This window comes from Solenopsis invicta, chromosome 12 (assembly GCF_016802725.1).
Source record: "Solenopsis invicta isolate M01_SB chromosome 12, UNIL_Sinv_3.0, whole genome shotgun sequence".
NCBI lineage: Eukaryota > Metazoa > Arthropoda > Insecta > Hymenoptera > Formicidae > Solenopsis > Solenopsis invicta.
The window spans coordinates 18,405,875-18,428,749 of record NC_052675.1 but is presented as its reverse complement, the minus strand read 5'-3'; the positions used below and the strand labels follow the sequence as shown (position 1 = coordinate 18,428,749).

At 29.2% G+C, this 22,875-nt stretch overlaps 2 protein-coding genes across 6 annotated transcripts; both read left to right on the top strand.

The window, feature by feature from the left end:
* Nucleotides 1-25: 25 nt before the first annotated feature.
* LOC105198333 lies at nt 26-6,324 on the top strand. Of its 2 annotated transcripts, XM_026136006.2 has the most exons (9): nt 26-715; nt 963-1,082; nt 1,212-1,329; nt 2,860-3,124; nt 3,233-3,346; nt 3,413-3,503; nt 3,804-3,949; nt 4,292-4,424; nt 4,774-6,324. In XM_026136006.2, exons 1-9 carry the CDS (start codon nt 572-574, stop codon nt 4,828-4,830), a joined length of 1,188 nt encoding a protein of 395 aa, XP_025991791.2. In that variant the 5' UTR covers nt 26-571; the 3' UTR covers nt 4,831-6,324. The 2 variants fall into 2 exon arrangements, with proteins under 2 accessions (XP_025991791.2, XP_039311469.1); XM_039455535.1 differs by lacking the exon at nt 4,774-6,324 and having other exon boundaries at nt 4,292-4,511.
* A 2,104-nt stretch (nt 6,325-8,428) lies between these two features.
* Nucleotides 8,429-22,673, top strand: LOC105198330. 4 transcript variants are annotated; one of them, XM_039455531.1, is made up of 10 exons: nt 8,429-8,615; nt 8,866-8,982; nt 9,111-9,228; nt 20,133-20,397; nt 20,503-20,616; nt 20,679-20,769; nt 21,091-21,236; nt 21,428-21,560; nt 22,097-22,194; nt 22,433-22,673. In XM_039455531.1, the coding sequence occupies exons 1-9, from the start codon at nt 8,472-8,474 to the stop codon at nt 22,151-22,153; spliced, it is 1,185 nt and encodes a 394-aa protein (XP_039311465.1). In that variant the 5' UTR covers nt 8,429-8,471; the 3' UTR covers nt 22,154-22,194; nt 22,433-22,673. The 4 variants fall into 4 exon arrangements, with proteins under 4 accessions (XP_039311465.1, XP_039311464.1, XP_039311463.1 ...); XM_039455530.1 differs by having other exon boundaries at nt 22,097-22,673; XM_039455529.1 differs by lacking the exons at nt 22,097-22,194; nt 22,433-22,673 and having other exon boundaries at nt 21,428-22,038.
* The last annotated feature ends 202 nt before the right edge of the window (nt 22,674-22,875 follow it).

Here is a 22,875-nt window from a genome sequence, read left to right as displayed (position 1 = left end):
GTGTGTGTGTGTGTGTGTGTGTGTGTGTGTGTGTGTCGTGTGTGCGCGTGTGTGTGTGTGTGTGTGTGTGTGTGTGTGTGTGTGTGTGTGTGTGTGTGTGTGTGTGTGTGTGTGTATTATTGTGTGTGTATTGGGAACGACACTTTTAGTAACTGACACGTTACTACCTCAGCTATCAACGAAACGTATCCAACGAGTGCTCGAACTAAAATGAAGCATATGAAGCTATGGGGATAGAATAAGGTAACTGCGCGTGCGCAAACATTTCTGAAGCCCTGTAGAAACTTTTCCGAGGGAAATGAGTATACATTGAATTTTCTTCAGCGTCAAATCGATCGCTTAATAATCTACCTCTTCCCGAGCAATTGTACCAAATTACACGCAGTATATTTGAAATTTCATATTGCTATACCACACAAGCCGGTTATTAGCTGTGCGTTTATAATAAATTATACAACTGATGCTAAAATTTGGAAGAAGAGAAAGAATTTTTAGCAAACGAACAAAAGGCACATGTAAAATTTTCTTGGGATTTTACAGTCAGACATATCTTGATGTTTAACTTAAGAACATGAATACTTCAGATATTCAACATTTTAATCTAAATCGAATTCTTTTGCTTAGTATTGGTTTATGGCCCTACAATCAATCAAAACTCGTTTTATTTCAACAGATCTTACTTTTTGGCCTTCTGATAAGTTTCGTCATATACCAGGTACGCGCTAATAATTTAATCATGATATTAAATAAACCGTTAATATATATTTAATGTTTCAACATTAAATATAATTATTATAATATACATTACATTTGATAATATCAAGAATATATTTCAAATAATTATATAAAAAAATTTATAATTATTTTTTTATATATAAAATAAAGTTAAAAATATCAGATTATTTCAGATATACACAAACTCTTAACTATGATATATTTTATAATGCAATTATTGATTGCAGCTTATCATATTTTTCATCACAGAATTCACAATTGGTTTTACCATCACAGTATTCTCTTTCATATTATTTTATATTGCATTTATAATTGAATACAATTCATTTTGGAGTAATGGTCAAGCCGTAAGTTAGATGCGTTAAAATAAACATGTATATTCACTATACTGTCTTTTTTGTACAATAATTTTTTCCAAAATATTTTTCTACTTCACAACGAGAAGCGTTGCGAGTAAAATACTATTAACACAATAGGTAAAAAATTTATTGGAGCAATTTATGCATGTTTGTAACGAACTAAAAGATGAAAATGAAATTAATGTTATGAAAAAATATGCGAGCAACACAAAACGTTACACAACTGGAATGATACGTAAGAGAACAACTACTTTTTATCAAACACGATTTTAAAAATTAAATAAAATAATAACAGAAATTAAATTCTTTGATTAATTTATAGTGACAGAAATAAAAAGTAAATAAATATATGTAAATAATCAAAAATTATCAAGTTTCATCTTATTTTGTGACGCTTTTGGCATTTTAGAAAATCAGGTACATATAAATTTTTTAGTTATTGGAATTTTAACTATGACCGTCTCGAAAAGAATATTCCACGTCTATGTTTATACTACACTCTCAAATATGAGTGTGCAGTATGAACATAGACGGGGAATATCCTTATTAAGGCGACCATAGTTAAAATAACATAACTAATAATATTGTAATTATGCAATTTTATTTTGATTTGTTATATTTTTATAAAAGAAGATTTTAGAATATTTTACTTTCACTATATACGTATATATTTATAATTATTCTAAAAATAAAATCAATATTTTTATAAATTCTATCAAGTTTTCTAACTCATACCACCACTTTATTACAATATAAATGATAATAATGTAACATTAATAAAGAATATTACTAAAATTAATAATTAATATAAATAAAAATGTGTCAATAAAAAAATAAATTCAAGCCATTTTTCAGTGTCCTTAATTTTTCATTATTATTATAATTTACTAATTAATGAATATTTTATTATTATTTAGATTAAATATTATTAAAATATCTATTAGCTAATAATACCTTATATATTTAATTAATTTAATTTGATATTTTGGAAAACGATACAATTTAAGAACAAATAAGAAATTTACAGGTACATTTGAAGCGACCGATTCTCTAAAACAAATTTTTCGTAGCATATTACAAAAAAGTTCATAACAAATTCAAGTTCATAACAAGTTCTTACTGAAAGACTTAACATAATAATAGATGCTTGAAACACTATAAAGCTACAATTTCGAACCTTGATTTACATGAAAAATCATACCAAATGCAAAATATAATAAAAAATAACTTAAGTTTAACGCATTTAGAAGCTTTTGCCATAATATAATAATAATATAAATTAGACTATTTAAGTGTAATCACACAAGTAAGTAAGAAATTGTCAACTACGATTGAGGCTAGATCTTGGTACCTAATGTAGAATTTTTTAGCTTTATTACCTATCAATTTAATTTGTGATATTATTTCCAACTTTAATTTACGTTTGCGTTTTAAGACCGACTATATTGAGCGTGCAGTTTATAAAAACAGAAAATTTAAGATTCACATATAAAATACGTTGGATATCCAGCTTCAACCATAGTTGATACTTCTTTACTTACTTATTTGTAAATATAGTTACAGTTCTTTACAAATGTACTATAATAATCAAAATTAGAAAAAAATTTAAAAAAAGAAAAGCTTGAAATACACATGCGTCTATTTTTCTACAAACACATTTTGCAAACAGAAATCTAAATTTGAAATGTATAACAAATTGTTAGTAAAAAAGTGATTTATATAATTGTGATAGTTATATAAGTGATTTAAATACTGTGCTCTTTAGTAATCGTGCTCGCCGCTCTACCTATTACTATAGCGGCGTCAATATGGCCATATATTCTCAACATTGTTAAACCCAAAAATGAGTCTCGATCAGATTTCATGATACAACTCTTGACTACACACTTTGCCGATCCAGACAAGTATCGTTATTTAATGTTATTATACATGCATATAACGATTTGCATAGGAGGAATTACAAAGATAGCGACAGGAACGATGCTCATCGGATATCTTAAATACGCTTGCGGAATGTTCAGAATCGCCAGGTAAGAAAATAAATGTACGTGTAAGAAAATTTAACTTGATATAATAAATTAGTATTATTTTAAACAAATGCAGAAAAATTAGAATTTTGACAAATATGTTATTTACAGCTACCGGATTGAACGAGCAATGGCAATTAATAATTTACACGGTAATTTAGAGAACAAAAATGTAACTTATAAAGGGATTGTTTACGCTGTGGTCGTACATCGTAAAGCTATGGAGTTGGTATTAATTTGCTGTTCGCCATATAATACTATACGTATAATAACATTTTTTTATACTTGAAGGTTGTGCAAATCTTTAATGTTCAGTTTCGAAGGAACGTTCTTCGCATTAATAGCGGTTGATGTGCTTAATTTAAGCCTCAATCTTTATCGAGTGAGTTTCTACTCTTCTTTTTAAATATAACAGTATGTAAAAATAATATATGCACATAATATTTAGATTTAATACCAATTGAAAATCTATTCCAAATAATAAGTTTACGTAATTACGAGAAACCGTAAAAGGGCAGATATATTATCTACATTTTTTAATTTAATTATTAAAAAATTATTGTAGTCAATATTTTCGTAGTGTTGCCGATTAATTAATATTAATTAGAGCACACCTTAAAGTAGATGTGCTAAAAACATCCATATTGTACACTTACTATGAGAAATCCTGTTGTCGTTTTAGGTTTTCCAATCTGTATCGGTTGGAGATAACAAAGAAGAAACCATAATACATGTCATAATTGTATTGATCACTCTTTTATACATGTTTCTAGCGAACTATGCTGGACAAGAAATTACGGATCACAATAATCACTTATTTTCCACCGCGTAAGGAACAGTTTAATATCTATTCACAACAATACATTAATAACTGTTAGTGGAAATAAATATTTGCATACAGGGTGATTATTAATGAATGTCCCCACTTTTTACCATAGAAGCACGCATTTGTAATTTCTAATATAATAATATGTTAGAAATACGTATCCGTCGGTAAATCATGCACTTATAGTAAAAAGTGGGGACATTCATTAATAATCACCCTGTATAGCTTAAAAATTCCATAAGTTTCAAACTGCTTCTGTATTGTTCTATACGTTTCAAGTCTTGTATATTTATATTCTTGTATACTTATATCACTCAAATCATCAATTTCTTGCTATTTCATAGATATAATGTTCACTGGTATATAGCACCGTTACATGTACAAAAGCTTATATTATTCCTGTTACAAATGGGCCATAAAACTTTCGGCCTGAATGTAAACGGATTGTTTACAGCATCTCTAAATTGCTTCGCATCAGTAAGAAATATATTACTTATAAAATACACACCTCAGTACAGGCGTCTGATAATTAATGATTAAACTCTCGCATAGAAGTAGAATGAACCAAACCGAGTCGTAAAATTCTGCGCCATTTTGTGACCTTTGCAATATTTAACAAGTTATTAATTTATAAAGATAGCCAAATTTACTCAGCCTATCGTCAAAATCTAAGTGCAATGGTACAATATTTTTCGACTCAGTCCATTCTGCTTCTATGCGAGAGTTTAATCATGAATTATTAACAGACACCTTGTACATCAAATGTAACGTAACAGATACACAAATAAAAAAAAATATTTATTATTATATTATTAATTCATTACAGCTAGCGAATGCATCAATATCTTACTTCACCGTTTTATATTCAACACAGAAGCTTTGACTTGTGAATATAGTTCTTAATACTATGTCAAAGAATTAAGTAAGTGCCCTGGCGGATAAAATTCTGCAAAATTCTACATTAAAAAAATTGTTTCTGAGTGCCCGCTCTGTAAAGTGACATCAATCAATTTATTGAATTGTTTTGATATAAAAATTTCAATAATGTCCATATTACGAGCACGTTTCTAGGCTCACGTTAACAAAATGCTATGCTATTGAATGATTTTGTATAATTCAAGAAACGTTAAAAAAAATTTGTAAAAGAAATGCTTAAAAATGGAACACTATAGATTTTTGTAACACTTTTTAAACACGTACAAAATTTTGTAAAACTTTTTCCTAGATAATTAATAACAAATGTGATTTTATTTACTCAACTGTTTGATTATCAATAACGTAATGTTTCTTGTTCCTTTTTAAACCGCTGCCTGTAAGGTAATAGGTAAAAAATTGATTTTTTGTACCATTATAAAATCCATTATTTCACGAAAATGTCAATAAAATGTTTCCTGTATAAATATATTAATATAAATGGGACATATTTTATAACTTTGTACAAAATAAATAATAGAGGCAAAGAGAGAGAGAGAGAAAGTATTATAAACAATACAGGTATTATGACTGTATCATCTCCATTATTAGGTAACAAATTCTAGTAATTACTTATAGAAGATGTGTGTTTAATAAGTATTCTGCTGTTATGTCCCAGAGAGAAATGACAAGAAAATCGATTTGACGTCAAAATCATTAAACTAACATTATTTCGATTTGATCTTGATTTGATAGATCATTACTCGCTGGATAGTGGTACTCATATACCAATAGTCCATATAGTAATCAACATTTGTCATAAGATATTTTTACTTTCAAGCATTACTACCTTTCCTTCTACTATACAATTTTTTCAAGGTAGAAGAGAAGATGAATTATGGGCCGAGTAGATATTATGAGCACCCATATTATCTCCGTTATTAGATAACATTTTAAAACTTTTCAAAGTGCATTTGAACATTTAATTATAAGCACATACTTCCTTATTGTTTTTAAACTTGAGCGTATTATTACGAATATATCTGCATATCTGTTCTTTTTTGTTATTTAACTTTTACTAAGCTATACAATATCGAGTTATACAAAGTTATTCAATAACAAAGTATTTTGTTAATGTGAACATAGAAGCATACTGGTAGACACTATTAAAATTTTCATATTAAAATAATTCAATAAATTGATTGTCACCCTACAAAGCGGGCGTTCAAAAATATTAGAAATATCAATTTATCTTTAATGTTAAAATAAACAAAAATAAAATAATATCTCCAATGTTTCTAAACATAAAAAGTTCTAAATCGTGGAAAATTAAAAATACATAATTTTGTAAATACAAAATACTGTATCTTTTTTAAATAAACCAATTTTTAAATTTACTTTTATGGTGGCTCATATTACTAGTCCTATTCCTCTTCAATTTATTATGTATTTTCACATTTTTATAATTCAGGTCACAAGTAATGAAGTAATTTCAGGTTCAAGTAATTTCATAATTTTGAGCCTAAAATCTATTAAATAACATTTTAATCAATATAATTGTTAAATTTCAATATAAAATATTGATTAATAACACAGACATTAAACATAATATAAATAATATCATATTTTCCTCTACTAATAACATTAATCCCCCCCATCTATTCACATTCTGTATGGTTTAAATTTTCACAAGAAATTGTCTAATTCATAAGAATTGTTTACATCTTAACAAATATTTTAAAATGCTTTCTTCTCCTAAGAAATACACTACGCACCAAAATTAAAGGATTGTTTATTCTAACTTTCAAAAATAGACGAAATTTAAGAGAGTGTAACTTTGTTAAAAATAATCATAAAAAATATTCAAAATAGCATTGTAAAGCTTGAAATCTTTAGTTTCAAAATTAATAATTCATCAAACGATTTACAGATTGTTTACAAAGTTACGTGGATTTAAATAAAAATGCGTCAAATCTTAAAATTTTTTACAAACTTTGCAAAAATCCGCGTAACTTCGTGAACAATCTGTAAATCGTTTAATGAATCTCGAAACTACAGATTTAAGCTCTAAAATGCTTTTATGAACATTTTTTTACAATTATTTTTAACAAAATTAGACTTTCTTAAATTTCGCCTAATTTTAGGAGTCAGAATAAGTGATCCTTTAATTTTGATGAAGTGTATAAGAAATAAAATATCAATAAACAAACTATAACTAATACGAGTAATGTCTTGTAGACTAGTGACAACAGTATTCAAACAGATAAAAAAAATACTAATAAAACAAATTTTTACAACAAAAAAAGTATGATACAATATGTAATAATGTTATAAACTTTCCATTATCTTCTTCAATTAAAGTATTTTGTTCCGCATTACGTATTCATAAAAAAGTGGATAAACATTTTATTGTGACAATTTTTTTAGTAATTAAATTTACAAATATTAAAAATACAAATAGTAGCAAAAATTTCTTATTCCTCAATTAATTCAAGAAAATAGTTTTTTGAAAAAACCATTAATAAAATTTTCCTTCTTAATTTTTATTTAATATGATAAAAATATAAATATTAAATATTAATAATTTAAATACAATGTGTTTAAGCAATTTTATTTTCCAAACAGTTAATTTCATACTGTAACACATTTGAATAATGCTCATATAAATAGTACATATCCGTTAAATAATTATTAAATAGTTTTGTTACATTTTAATTTAAAAAATAAATTTGAAAAAGTACATAAAATCATAAGAGGTACAAAATACACACAGAAAACATTAACACAAAGATCCAATTATAATCAAATAAACTCATTTTTAATTAGTTGTATTTCTATATATGGATCTATATTCTCTTGTTATTCATTATTTTTATTATTATAGAATTTGATACATTATATTATTACTACTGTCATATTATACTATATGTATATTATAAATCATCATTTTCTTAGTTATATTTTATGGTATAAAATTTTTTATGAAAAAAATATATGTACAATGATGGTTTATATTTAAAAACTGAATATAACAACGAGATAGTTAATAAGTAGATGTAATGTGATTAACGATATGTGATCTAAATATAACAAATATTTAGTAAGCAAAGTTAACGTTTAACTAGAATTTTTAATATTGTTGTATTTATATACTTTACTATGTATATGTGTATGCAAGATTATGCTTTTAGTAGCTGGCATGTTACTATACCTTAAACCTATCGATCAGCTCTCAACGAAACGTATCCGACGAGTGCTCGAACTAAAATGAAGCATATGAAGTTATGGGAATAGAATAAGGTGACTGCGCTTGCGCAAACAATTCTGAAGCCTTATGTAGAAACTTTTCTGTGGATATCCGTTGAATTTTCTACAGCGTCAAATCGATCGCTTAATAACCTATCTCTTTCCGAGCAAATGTACGAAATTACACGCAGTATATTTGAAATTTCATATTGCTATTTCACACCGGTTATTAGCTATACGTTTATAATAAATTATAGAATTGATGTTAAACTTTAGAAAAAGAGAGAAACTTTACCAAACAAAAAAAGGCATATGTAAAATTTTCTTGGCATTTTACAGTCAGATCTTGATGCTTAACTTATAAACATGAATACTTCAGAAATTCAACATTTTAGTCTAAACCGAATTCTTTTACTTAGTATTGGTTTATGGCCCTACAAACAATCAAAACTCGTTTTATTTCAACAGATCTTATTCTTTGGCCTTCTAACAAGTTTTACTGTATACCAGGTACGCACTAATCGTAATATTAAATAAACTGTTAATATATATTTAATGTTCTCACATTACATATGATTAGTATATAATATAAATTATATTTAATCATATAAAGAATATAATACAAACAGTTATATAGAAAAATTTATTATAATTATTTTTTTATATGTAATATAATAAAATTAAAAATATAGGATTTAATAATTATAAATATACACACTGTTAATTAAAAAATATTTTATAATACAATTTTTAATTGTAGATTATTCTCTATTTCATCACAGAAATCACTGATGATTTTATCGTAATATTATCTTTCATATTAGTTTATATTGTATTTATAATTGAATACAATTCATTTTTGATTAATGATCAAGTCGTAAGTTAGATGCGTTAAAATAAATGTATATTAATTCTACACCCTTTTCTGTACAATAATTTTTATCGAAACCATTTTTCCACTTTACAACGAGAAGCGTTGTGAGTAAAATAATGTTGACATAATAGGTAAAAAACTTATTGGAGCAATTTATACATGTTTATGATGAGCTAAAAGACGAAAATGAAATTGATGTTATGAAAAAATATATAAGCAAGGCAAAACGTTACATAGATGGAGTTACAAGTAAGAGAACAACCACTTTTTATTAAATACAATTTAAAAAATTAAGTAAAATAATAATAATAAAAATTAAATTGTTGAATTAATATACACTACTCAAAAAAAATAGGGAACACTTTCCAGACACCAAAAATTAGGCTATTTTCAAATGACTGTAACTCGGTGAAAAATCATCGTAGATAAAAAATAAGAAAAGCATTTTGAAGCTTGAAGATCGAGCTTTAACGTTCTACCAGCAGATTTTCAAAATTCTTTTAACTTTCTTGTCTTATGCAGTAAAAAAAGTACACCTTGTTTTGTTCGTTAAAATTTTGTATTTTTGACACTTTGCAGATCGATCACCAAATTTTTTTCAAATAATTCAAGTAGAATTTCATAAACTACAACATTTTACCTACAAAATGCTTTTTTAAAAATTTCTCTACGATGTTTTTTGACCGAGTTACGCAACTTTGAAGCTAAACCTGCATTTTTTACAAATGATATCCGTACTCCGTGAAAAATCATCGTAGACAAAAAATCAAAAAACCATTTTAAAGCTCAAAGTTTCAGCTTTAACATGCTATTAATGGTTTTCAAAAATTTTCTCAATTCCTTAGTACTATGCCCCAAAAAAGATACACTGTTTTTTCCTTAAAATAACGTATTTTTCACAGCCTGTAGCTCAATAACAAAATTTTTCTCGACAAATCCAATACAAGTGCCATAAAGTATGACATTTTCTCTACAAAATGCTTTTTTAAAATTTTTTCTACGATTTTTTTTGACCGAGTTACAAGACTTCGAAGAATTTTTTACAGTACATTTTTCCGAAAAATTACGTCTACCGCCGACATTAGCATTACCCAATGTGCACCACGTGGAGGTTGCCAGTCGGATTTTTGCACATCGTGTGTGTGTGTGTGTGTGTGTGTAAGTGTGTGTGTATGTGTCACAGCAGAGATAAGGAGCCCACAGTTCGTCACTTCTGCACTATTTAACGACTCCAAACTTTCTTTACTGTGTATATGTGTGTGTGTGTGTGTGTGTGTGTGTGTGTGTGTGTGTGTGTGTGTGTATCACAGCAGAGATAAGGACCCCGCAGTTTGTCACTTTTGCAGTATTTAATGACTCCAAACCCTCTCTGCTGTGTGTGTATGCGCGCGCGCGCATGAGTGTTCAATGGCGTGTATTTCGTGTGTGTTCGTTATATCAACGATATTCTACGACCACACGTTTTGCTATTAAATCGAACCTGTCGGAAGTTTATTTTCATGCAGGACAACGCTCGACCTCATACGGCGAATATAACGCGACGTTTTTTTCAACGACACGCAATTAGACTGTTAAATCATCCCACCAATAGCCCGGACTTAAATCCAATCGAGCAGATTTGGGATAAAATAGAACGACGATTAAGGCGTCGCAAGGAACAGCCGCGAAATTTAGAAAAATTGGGAGAAATTTTAACGGAAATTTGGCACAACATTCCGCAAGATTGTATTGCAAGATGTATAAATATGCGAGAACGCTTGCAAGCAGTAATTGATCAGAGAGGAGGAAATACACACTATTGAACTCTCATGCGCGCGAGCGCATACACACACAGCAGAGAGGGAGTCATTAAATACTGCAGAAGTGACAAACTGCGGGCTCCTTATCTCTGCTGTGACACACACACACACACACGCGCGCTCACACACACACACACACACACACACACACACACACACACACACACACACACACACACACACATACATAGTAAAGAAGGTTTAGAGTCGTTAAATACTGCAGAAGTGACGAACTGTGGGCTCCTTATCTCTGCTGTGATATACACACACACACACACACTCACGCACGCACGCACGCACGCACGCGCGCACGCACACGCGCACAAACACACACACGCATGCACGCGCGCGCGCGCGCGCGCGCACACACACACACACACACACACACACACACACACACACACACACACACACACACACACACGATGTGCAAAAATCCGACCGGCAACCTCCACGTGGTGCACATTGGGTAATGCTAATGTCGGCGGTAGACGTCACTTTTCGGAAAAATGTACTGTAAAAAATGTATATCTTCGAAGTCTTGTAACTCGGTCAAAAAAAATCGTAGAAAAAATTTAAAAAAAGCATTTTGTAGAGAAAATGTCATACTTTGTGGCACTGGCATTGGATTTGGCGAGAAAAATTTTTTTATTGAGCTACAGGCTGTTAAAAATACGTTATTTTAAGAAAAAAACAGTGTATCTTTTTTGGGGCATAGTACTAAGAAATTGAGAAAATTTTTAAAAACCGTTAATAGCATGTTAAAGCTGAAACTTCGAGCTTTAAAATGGTTTTTTGATTTCTTGTCTACAATGATTTTTCACGGAGTACGGATATCATTTGTAAAAAATGCAGATTTAGCTTCAAAGTTGCGTAACTCGGTTAAAAAAAATCGTAGAAAAATTTTTAAAAAAGCATTTTGTAGGTAAAATGTTGTAGTTTATGAAATTTTACTTGAATTATTCGAAAAAAATTTGTTGGTCGATCTGCAAAGTGTCAAAAATACGAAATTTTAACGAACAAAACAAGGTGTGGTTTTTTACTGCATAAGACAAGGAAGTTAAAAGAATTTTGAAAATCTGCTGGTAGAATGTTAAAGCTCGATCTTCAAGCTTCAAAATGCTTTTTTTATTTTTTATCTATGATGATTTTTCACCGAGTTACAGTCATTTGAAAATAGCCTAATTTTTGGTGTCTGGAAAGTGTTCCCTATTTTTTTTGAGTAGTGTATATACAATATTCTTATCATATTTTATCAAATAAAATTCAAATTACATTTTTAGTTGGTTTCAGCAACTATCCCCTACAGATCTACTTTTGTATCGGTCTCCTAAAGCGTACTTTTTCAATATTTTACATCTTTCCTTAATATAACTAACATTTAATAACACAATTAAAAAGTAAATAAGAAATAAGTAAATAAACAAAAATTTAACAACTTTCTTATTTTGTGCATGCTCTCAACATTAAAAAAAATTAGATTACATCTAACATAACCTTTTCAATTTATGTAGCCAATAATAAAGTAATTATGCAATTTCATTGTAAATTGTTACATTGTCATAAAAGAAGTCTTGTTGTTGAACGTTCTACGTTCATTTAATGAATATACATATTTATAATTACTGTAAAAATTAAATTAATATTCTTATAAATTTTATCATATATAATATTCTAACTCGTACCAATACACTACAATGACTACAATATACATAACATGAACAATATATCATTAATAGATAATAATAATAGAAATAATAATAGAAATAATAAATGATAATAATAAAACTATTAAATAACTAATATAAATATGTCAATTACAAAACTAAACCATTTTATTTTGATATCCTTCCCACATAGCACATAATGGTTTCATATACGTTTTTGAAACTTATCCATAGTTTCATAACTGTAAAGAACCATTAAAAAACGTTTAAACAGAAACGTTTTTGAAACTATAGTTTAAGAAACGTATTTTTTACGTTTCTTCTGTAAATACTGTAAAAAAGTAATACTGTAAAAAACAGTTTTCTTAACATTAAATAAAATAGAAATGTTTTTTAAAGTAAAAAAATCGAGAATTTTTCTTAAGAATTTTTTTCGGAAATTTTCAAGTGGTCACCCATTCAAGTCGTAATCGTAAAAAAATATAATTTTATATATGTTTATATAAATAATATGCTTTAATTATGTTTTATCTTTTCAATACCATATATTGCCTCAATATACATGTGTTAACATAATAGTACAGGCAAATTAAGCCGAAAATCGTCAAATAAACAAAAAAATTGCGAAGTGGCTGTAACTTTCTATACTCATAAACAAACACATTCTTTTGAAAAATCCGATGAGTCCCGAGCATTAAAAGTTGTGCTCGACCCGAAATCCAGGTATAAAGACCCGGGCGCTCCCCAACGACGTAACGGTCTCCGGCAGTCGACTAAATGCTTGCGTTCTGGTTAATTGTGTTTTAAACAATGTGCGTGTAGTATCATATACTCATACAAACACATTCTTTTGAAAAATCCGACGAGTCCCGAGCATCCAATATTGTGGTCGACCCGACATTCAGGTATAAAGACCCGGGCGCTCCCCTCCTCAACGACGTAACGGTCTCCGGCAGTCGACCAAATGCTTGCGTACTGGTTAGTTGTCTTTTAAACAGTGTGCGTCAGTATCGTATGTTGTAAGATATTTCGGTTGAGCAGTATTAGAAAAACTTGACAATCAACAATTATTATTGTGCATTTTAAACATTCTGTGGGTGGGTTTGTATGTGCATGAACACTTTTCAATATGACTGAAAACAATAAGTGTTTTATTTGTGAAAAACCCATTTCGGATGATGCTGTAACGGTTGGTCTAGAAGCCATACAAACTTTAAGAAATTGCAGCAAAGAACGAGGAGATGGCAAACACCAGTTACTCAGCGAAAGTGATTCGATAGTTGTCCATAGAAATTGTAGGAAAGATTATATAAGACCAAGCAATGTGAAAGTGGCGAAGAAGAAATTTTTTGATGATGAAGCATCTACGTCAAAATTGTCACCAACAAAAAAAAAATTAAGATCTCAATCATCATTTGATTTGAAAAGTACATGCTTTTTTTGTACGAAAAAAATAGTTGAAGCTTTTCAAGAAAAACAGAAAAAATTACCGGTAAGCAGAAGAATGTCAATCACTACTGTCGACAATGTAAGTACCCAAAATAGTATTATAAAACACGCTAATGAGAGAAATGACAAATGGGGAAGAGATGTCAAGGGGCGTGTAAGTAACGCAATAGGTCGCAGAAAAAGCTGTATACCACGATAAATGCTACCGAGAATTCTTTCGAGTAAAACGAGAGAAAAGTATCAAGTCTGGGCGCCCCTTGTCAGAAGACGTAACATCTGCTATGGAAACGATTTATAATTATTTAGAAAATAGCGACGATTGTCAATTCTCATTACACGAGTTAATAAATCAAATCGAAGGTTATGTACCGCATGAAACAACTATAAAATATAAATTGAAAGAAAAATATGGAGATGACATAATTATAACAGTGAACCGTAAACAAACTCCCACTGTCTGCTTCCAAAATATTGGACATGCTATTTTAAGTGACAATTGGTATGATTCACGAAAAGTCGGTGAAGTTGAAGAAAAACTCAGAATTGTTAAAAAAGCAGCTGAAATCATAAAATCTGACATCGTTGATTGTATTTATGAGAACAAATCTTATCCTCAGAGCACCGAATTTTTGAGTAACATTGAAGACAACGTTCCTGATTCCCTAATGTTTTTTTTGGAAAAAGTCATCATGGATAAACGAAAATCTAATTCGCAGTTACTAAAAAAAAAATGTGTTACAATAGAACATTCTATAATATCTGCAGTGTATAGCAGGAATCATTGGAAAGCTGTTTAAAGATATCAAACTAAAACGGTCTAACACAGTTTTATCTCTTGCAACAGTCAATGCTGCAGTAAAAGTTCATGATAAATTGGTTGCAATTGATCCTTTGATACTTTTCCAAAGAATGTTAATAGCCAAAAAACACGATGATGATCTCGCGGAATTTTTCAAATATGAACTTGCTCCGTACCCACTTTGAATGTTCAATGATACAACCGGAATGAGGAAGACTAAAAAGTCTGCTGTTTATGACATGTTTCATCCCATTGATCTTGAAGAAAATTTGCCGAACTCCAATGACATTTATGTGATTGATGGTGGATTTTTATTGCATCGGGTAATATGGCAGACAAATCAAACATATGGACAAATATGTGCTACGTACGTAAACTATGTAGAAAACAAAATTGGGAAAAATGCCGTAATCGTATTTGATGGCTACAAAAATGACTCGAGTATCAAAAAAGCTGAGCAGCATCGACGATACCTGCATAGCCAATGTGTAGAAATTATTTTCGATGAAAGTATGACGTGTACTGTCAATCAAAATAAATTTTTGTCAAACGATAAAAATAAAATCAGATTAATTTCATTGTTAACGAAATTTCTCCAAAATAAAAAATTCGTGGTAAAACAAGCGATAGATGATGCGGATACACTTATTGTTAAAACCGCAATAGAAATGTCGAATAATGGTCGAACATTTGTAGTCGGCGAGGACGTTGATCTACTTGTTCTCTTGATCGCATTATCACCAGAAAATAAAGATATATTTCTCATGAAACCAGGCACAGGCAAAATCAACAGGACAATTTTTTCATCGTCAGAAATCCAAAAATCGTACCAGCATATAAAAGATACAATCTTACTGGCCCATGCCTTCAGTGGTTGTGATACAACGTCTAGTATATTTCAGAAGGGAAAATTACAAATTTTCAAACTCCTGCAAAAAAAATTTCGATTGGCTAATGTCGTGAAAACTTTCAATGACGAAAATTCAACCCAATCAGAAGTAAGAGATGCTGGTGAAACTGTTTTTTTGATGGTATACGGTGCAAAGAAATTTCGAAATCTTTCGCTTGATTCATACAGATTTGACCAATTTAAAAATTCGCTGCAAAAACAAAAATCAAGGCTTGAATTATTACCACCAACATCAGAGGCAGCTGCACAACATTCATCACGAGTTTTCTACCAAATTCAGTTATGACTTGGCAATAACAAAAATCCGGAACAGTGGGGATGGAAGAAAATCAACGGTTCGTTGCAACCTATTATAACACTCCTTCAGCCAGCACCAGAATCGATACTACAACTTATCTCCTGCAACTGTACATCTGATTGTTCTTCGAGATGTGGGTGCAGAAAAGCAGGGTTAAGATGCTCGGAAATTTGTAGACATTGTCAAGGAATGCAGTGCCTCAATGCATACATGGAGCCAATTTGCGAAAATCTTGACGACTCCGATACAGATTCAGTACACGAGCATGCGGGCAAAGAATTAGAAGATATCTTTTACGAGGCAGATGCTACCGACTCCGATTTTTTTTTAGGTATAAAAGATATGCATGCAATATAATATAATATTTCAATCTACTTAAAAATCGTCACTTATGTGTATCGTCAATTAATGTGTATTTTTTTACTGAATATTCACACCTAGAATATCACACCTCGTGAAGCAGTTCTATTAAGAAAATAAATGTACAATTGGATGAAAATGTTTATCACAATCGAATAAAGTATCAAAAATAATCGAAACAGACCTCGAAACGACCTCGAAAACCTCAGAGTACAAAATTTCAATTTATAACTTTTTATATTTTTTGAAAAATTAAATTTATTTAAATATTTTTCAATTTTGTTTGTTTATTTCAACAATATTATTAACAGAAACAAAATTATGGTACTGTATCTTATTATTTTAGATCTTAGGATGCTAAATTTACCAAACTTGTCAATATTGATAGTGATTTACATGAAAAAAATCACAAAATTATATTATTTCTTATTATTTTAGATCTTAGGATGCTAAATTTACCAAACTTGTCGATATTCATAGTGATTTACATGAAAAAAAATCACAAAATTATACTATTTACATGTGGGTCTCTGAGAGACCCGTTGTACTGCAAAAGGTTAAGCGTGGCCACTCCAGCACACCCTTTATGGCTAGGGACTCCTTGGTTTCTTGAAATATATACATTTTCAAAGGTCTATACCAAGTTACAGCCACTTCGCAATTTTTTTGTTTATTTTGGACAATTTGCCTGGACTATAAGGTGTTTACAAATCATCACCAAGCATCAGTTCGCAGCAGTCTTACAGGTCAAGCAACGTTGGTCGAAGTTACGACTTGGATGAGTGGCCGCTTGTAAATTCAAAAAAATTTTTGAAAAAGATCCCAATTTTTTTTACTTTAAATGACATTTCTATTTTATTTAACATTAAGAAAATTGTTTTTAAAAATTAATTAGAAATTCTATAAAAGTATATAGAATTTTTAAAATTTCTTTATCCGTAGAAAAAACGTTTCTATAATGGTTTCTTAAACGTTATTTTATCAGAAAAAAAACGTTTCAGTTAACATTTAACTGAGTGGACATTTTAACGCATGAGAAACGTTTCTAAAAATCGGTAATAAAACGTTTCGAAAAAACGTTTATAAAACGTTTTTGAAACGTATATGTGCTACTTGGGTTATTTTTCCATTATTATTATTTATTTTAATACTTAATAATTAATAAATATTTAATTACTTTTTCGATAAATTACAATATTAATATTATAAAATAAGTATTAGTTAATGATTCCTTATATGTTTAATAACTTTAAATACTTTAATTGATAAATATATACAGTATTTTTGAAAACAACAAAATTTAAGAAAAATTTCCAAGTATATTTAAGGCGACTGATGTTGTAAAGCATATTTCATATATTACAGAGAAAAGCTTATAACAAATTATTTTGTTATTACTAAAAGGTTTAACATTTAATAATAAACGCTTAAAACATTATAAAGCTATGATTTCAAACTTCAAACTATAATCGAGATTAGATTTTGATATCTAATATTATTTTATTATAATATTTTATATATAATTTTATAACATCGTTATTAAATTGATAACCAATTTAATTTGTAATATTATTTCTAGCTTTAGTTTACGTTCACGTTTTAAGACCGTTGGCATTCAACGCGCAGTTTACAAAAATGTATTTAAGATTTACATACCAAATAACATTAAATATCGGACTATGATCGTAGTTGAAGCTTCTTTTCTTAGTTATTTGTATGCAAATTAGATTATACATTTTTTTATAAATATACTTTTATAATCAAACTTTTAAAAAAAACGGGTCAGTAAAAAGACATGTTTTTTAGCCCATTTCTTGGACCTCGAATTTCAAACTTTTCTTTATGCCAAATAGTACTATATAATGGAACATTAATCCCAGAAAAATTTGAAGATGAGCATAAGCGCGGTTCCGGAGATATAAAGGGTTGAAAGTGATGGTTTCTCATAATACAGCGCGCCGTTTTTAGACTTTTTTTCTGGTGTTTGAATAAAAGTTACCATTTCCCATTGTATTTTTGCGCACTAAACACGAATCTGGTAAGCAAATTGCTCTATCACGTCAGATTTCTTAGAAAAGTGTCAAAAATGATCATTTTTACCTCATCATGGCGTTAAAAAAAATCGATTTCTATCTCACTAAAAAATATATATATATATAACGAAGTGAAACATTGTTTCTTATGGATTTTTATCTTGGATTGAAATATAACCTTAGTTTTCCTCTAGTATGAAAACTCCCCGAGATAGATGGAGTTGATGTGACACGTGACACCGTCTTTCATGGATCAAGATGCTTTTCTACTGAGAGTTTCCTTGCCTCTCACTATACAGGGTTGTTTTATGAATAGTGATAGATACATTGCATATTTCAGGATTGGGTATTTGTATCCCATGATATTGAGCAAATCCAAGGAACCATACAATTGTCATTACATGACTGCAACAACCTGCAGTCCGAGCACCACTTTGACAAGTACAATAGTACTCACGAAGAGAACTTCGTGGTCATATTTCAATCCAGGATAAAAATCCATAAAAAACAATGTTTCACTTCGTTATATATATATATTTTTTAGATAGATAAAAATAGATTTTTTTAACGCCATGATGAGGTAAAAATGATTATTTTTGACACTTTTCTAAGAAATCTGACGTGATAGAGCAATTTGCTTACCAGATTCATGTTCAACACGCAAAAATACAATGGGAAATGGTAACTTTTATTCAAACACCAGAAAAAAAGTCTAAAAACGGCGCCCTGTGTTATGTATAGTGAGAAACTATCACTTTCAACCCTTTATATCTCCGGAACCGCGCTTATGCCCCTCTTCAAATTTTTCTGGGATTAATGTTCCATTATATAGTACTATTTAGCATAAAAAAAAGTTTGAAATTTAAGGTCCAAGAAATGAGCCAATTTTACTGATCCTCTTTAATAAGAGAAAAGCTTAAAGTGCCTATGCGACTATTTTTCTGTAAACCTACAGTCCGCGACAAAAAAGTAGCACACTCAAGGTTTTGTTAAATATTATTTCATAAATTACAAAAATATAACTTTACGTATAAATATCAATAGATATTGTATGTCAATTTCGACAACATATATACAAAAATCATAATACAGTATTTATTTTATCTGTAAGAACAAGAGAAAATGTATTTACAATTTATTAGTGAACAAATTGAAAGACATGCTACAAGGATATACAAGAAGGAAAGTTTACATTTCAACAAGATAACGCAGCGGTTCACAGTGCAAAAATAGTGAAATCCTATTTTAAAGCTAATAATGTTCCACTTTTGGAATGGCCAGCACGTTCTCCGTATATAAGCATAATAGAAAATTTGCGGGCAGATCTTGGTAGAGCTGTTTATGCCAAAGAAAGACAGTTCAATAGCATGAAGAAATTAAAAGAATGTATTTTATTAGAACGGGGAAAAATAAATAAAAAACAAATTAAAAAAACTTTATAAATCACTTCTAAAGCAAATGATTTCAATTATACAAAAATCTGGAGATTTTACAAAATATTAAATATTGATTTTTCTTGGTAAATATCAACAAATTTTGATTACTTAAAATCCTGTGCTATTATTTTTCGCACCGATTTTCAAAGATTCTTTTGTTCTTACAGATAAAATAAATACTGTATAATAATTTTCGTATATATGTTGTAGAAACATACAATATCTATCTATGTATATGTAAAATTATATTTTTGTAATTTATGAAATAATAATTAACCAAAACATTGGGTGTGCTATTTTTTTGTCGCGGATTGCACTTTGCAACAAAAATTTAAAGCTGAAATTTATAGTAAATTGATAGATTGATAAAAAAAGCAATTATATAATTAATTTGTATTTTAGTAGTAACAGTTGTCGCTCTATTTACTTCTATGTTGATAACAACGTGGACATCAATTCTCGACATTGTTAAACCCAACAATGAGTCTCGATCAGATTTATTCATAACATACTTGACTGCACACTTTGCTAATCCAGATAAATATCGTTATTTAATGTTATTATATTTGAATACAACAATTTACATAGGAGGAATTGCAATATCAGGGACAGCATCGATGCTCATGGGTTATCTTGTGTACGCTTGCGGGATGTTTAGAATTGCCAGGTAAGAAAAGAAATGTCCTTGTAAGGAAATTAACTTAGAAATAAAATTGTATTTATTATTTCGAACAAATGCAGAAAAATTATAATTTTGACAAATATGTTATAGCTACCGCATTGAACGAGCAATGACGATTAATAATTTATACAAAAATTTCGAGCACGAAACTGAGATTTATAAAGGAATTATTAATGCTGTGAACATACATCGTAAAACTATGAAGTTAGTATTTATTTGGTCATGCTTGTAATGATATATGTAATGACATTTTCTTATTCTTGAAGGATTTGCAATTATTTTATGTCCAGTTTTAATGGAACGTGGTCAGTATTAATAGTGGTTGGTGTGCTTAGTTTAAGCCTCAATATTTATCAAGTAAGTTTCTATTCTTGTTTTAGATATAATAAAACGTACAAATAATAATGTGTATTATACTTAATATTTAGATTCAATACCAACTAAAAATCAATCCTTAATGTAAAATTTCCTTAATTACGTAAAAACGTAGGACAGACATATTATAAACACACACTCACACATTTTTTTACTTTAATAATTAAAAAATTATTGTAATTAATGTTTTCTTAGTGTTGCCAATTAATTAATATTAATTAGGGCACACCTTAAAGTAGATATTGTACTAAAAACATCCATATTGTACACTTATTGTGATATATCTTGTGTGTGTCATTTTAGGTTTTTCACTGTGTGGCGTTTGGAAGTAGCAAACAAGAATTCATAATACATTTCGTACTTGTAGCTGAAACTCTTTTATATATGTTTCTAACGAACTATTTTGGACAAGAAATTATAAATCACAATAATCACATATTTATCACTGTGTAAGAAACAATTCAATACATTCACAACAAAATATTAATAACTATTAATGAAAATGAAAATTTATATATACCTTAAAAATTCAATAAGAGAGAATTGTTGCTGGATTTTTCTATACATTTCGAACCTTATACATGTTTTTGTGTATATTTGTACCATAATCCCAAATTATCAATTTCTTGTTATTTCAAAGATATAATGGTGACTGGTATATAGCACCGTTGCATGTACAGAAGCTTATATTATTTTTGTTACAAGTGGGCAACAAAACATTCGGCCTGAGAGTTAACGGATTATTTACAGCATCTTTACACGCCTTCGCATCAGTAAGAAATATATTAGTCACTATAAAATATACAAGGTGTCCAATAGAAATTCATGATTAAACTCTCGCATAGAAATAGGATGAGCTAAACCGAACCGAAAAATCTTGTATTATTTTGCAATTTTCGCAATATTTAACAAATTATTAATTTATAAAGTTAGCCGAATTCACCCAGTTTATAGCCAAATGTAAGCGCGCAGAGAGATACACATTTGAACATGTACTTTACGCATCGCTTCAATGTCGCTTGTAAATAGCTTGTGCACTTTTCACAACCTCGACCGCTAACAGCAATATTTTGGCGGGTACTTAGATTTGGTGGTAGGCCGGACAAATTCGGCTATCTTCATAAATTAATAACTCATTAACTATTACTAAAATCGCAAAGTCATACACAATTTTTCGACTCAGTTTAGTTCATTCTATTTTTATACGAAAGTTTAATCATTAATTATCATACACCCTGTATATCAAATGTAATGTACCAGATACACAAACAATAATAATAATAATAATAATAAACACAATTTATTACAGTTAATAAATGCATCAATATCTTACTTCACCTTTATGTGTTCAACACATAAGCAATGATGTATGCGGATATATTATTTAGTATTATATTAGAGAATTAAGTAAGTATATTTTAGTAAAAAAATTCTACATAATTCTACAAAATTCCACATAAAAAAATGTTTCGCGCCGGAGACCTATCGTATCAAACGAGCAATGTCGTTTCTAGTTAAATGTTTGATGAAATATAAATAATATAAAACGTATTTTTTTTATTTTAAATTGCACCGCTATTTATAAAACAAAAAGAAAATAATTATTTAATTTCCATCTATTCGTTGCATTCTTCAACCTTTTCAGAAACTTCGTAAATTGATTATACAATATGTTTTGCTAATAAACGTCTGTTAACTTTTTGCATTCAATATGTGTAAATAATACGTAATACCATTATAATATCATTGCAATATTATTAGAACAATTTTAGTTAAAAAAATAAATACAACAACGAGATATCTAATAAGTATTTGTGATGTGTTTAACAATATGTAATCTACATGTAACAAGTGTTTAGTAAATAAAGATAACGTTAAACTAAAAATTTCAATATTGTTGTATTTATATATTTTACTGTGCGTGCATGTAAGACGACACTATTAGTGGCTGACACGTTAGTCACGTTACTACCTTAAACCTATCGATCAGCTATCAACGAAACGTATCCGACGAGTGCTCGAACTAAAATGAAGCATATAAAGTTATGGGAATAGAATAAGGTGACTGCGCTTGCGCAAACAATTCTG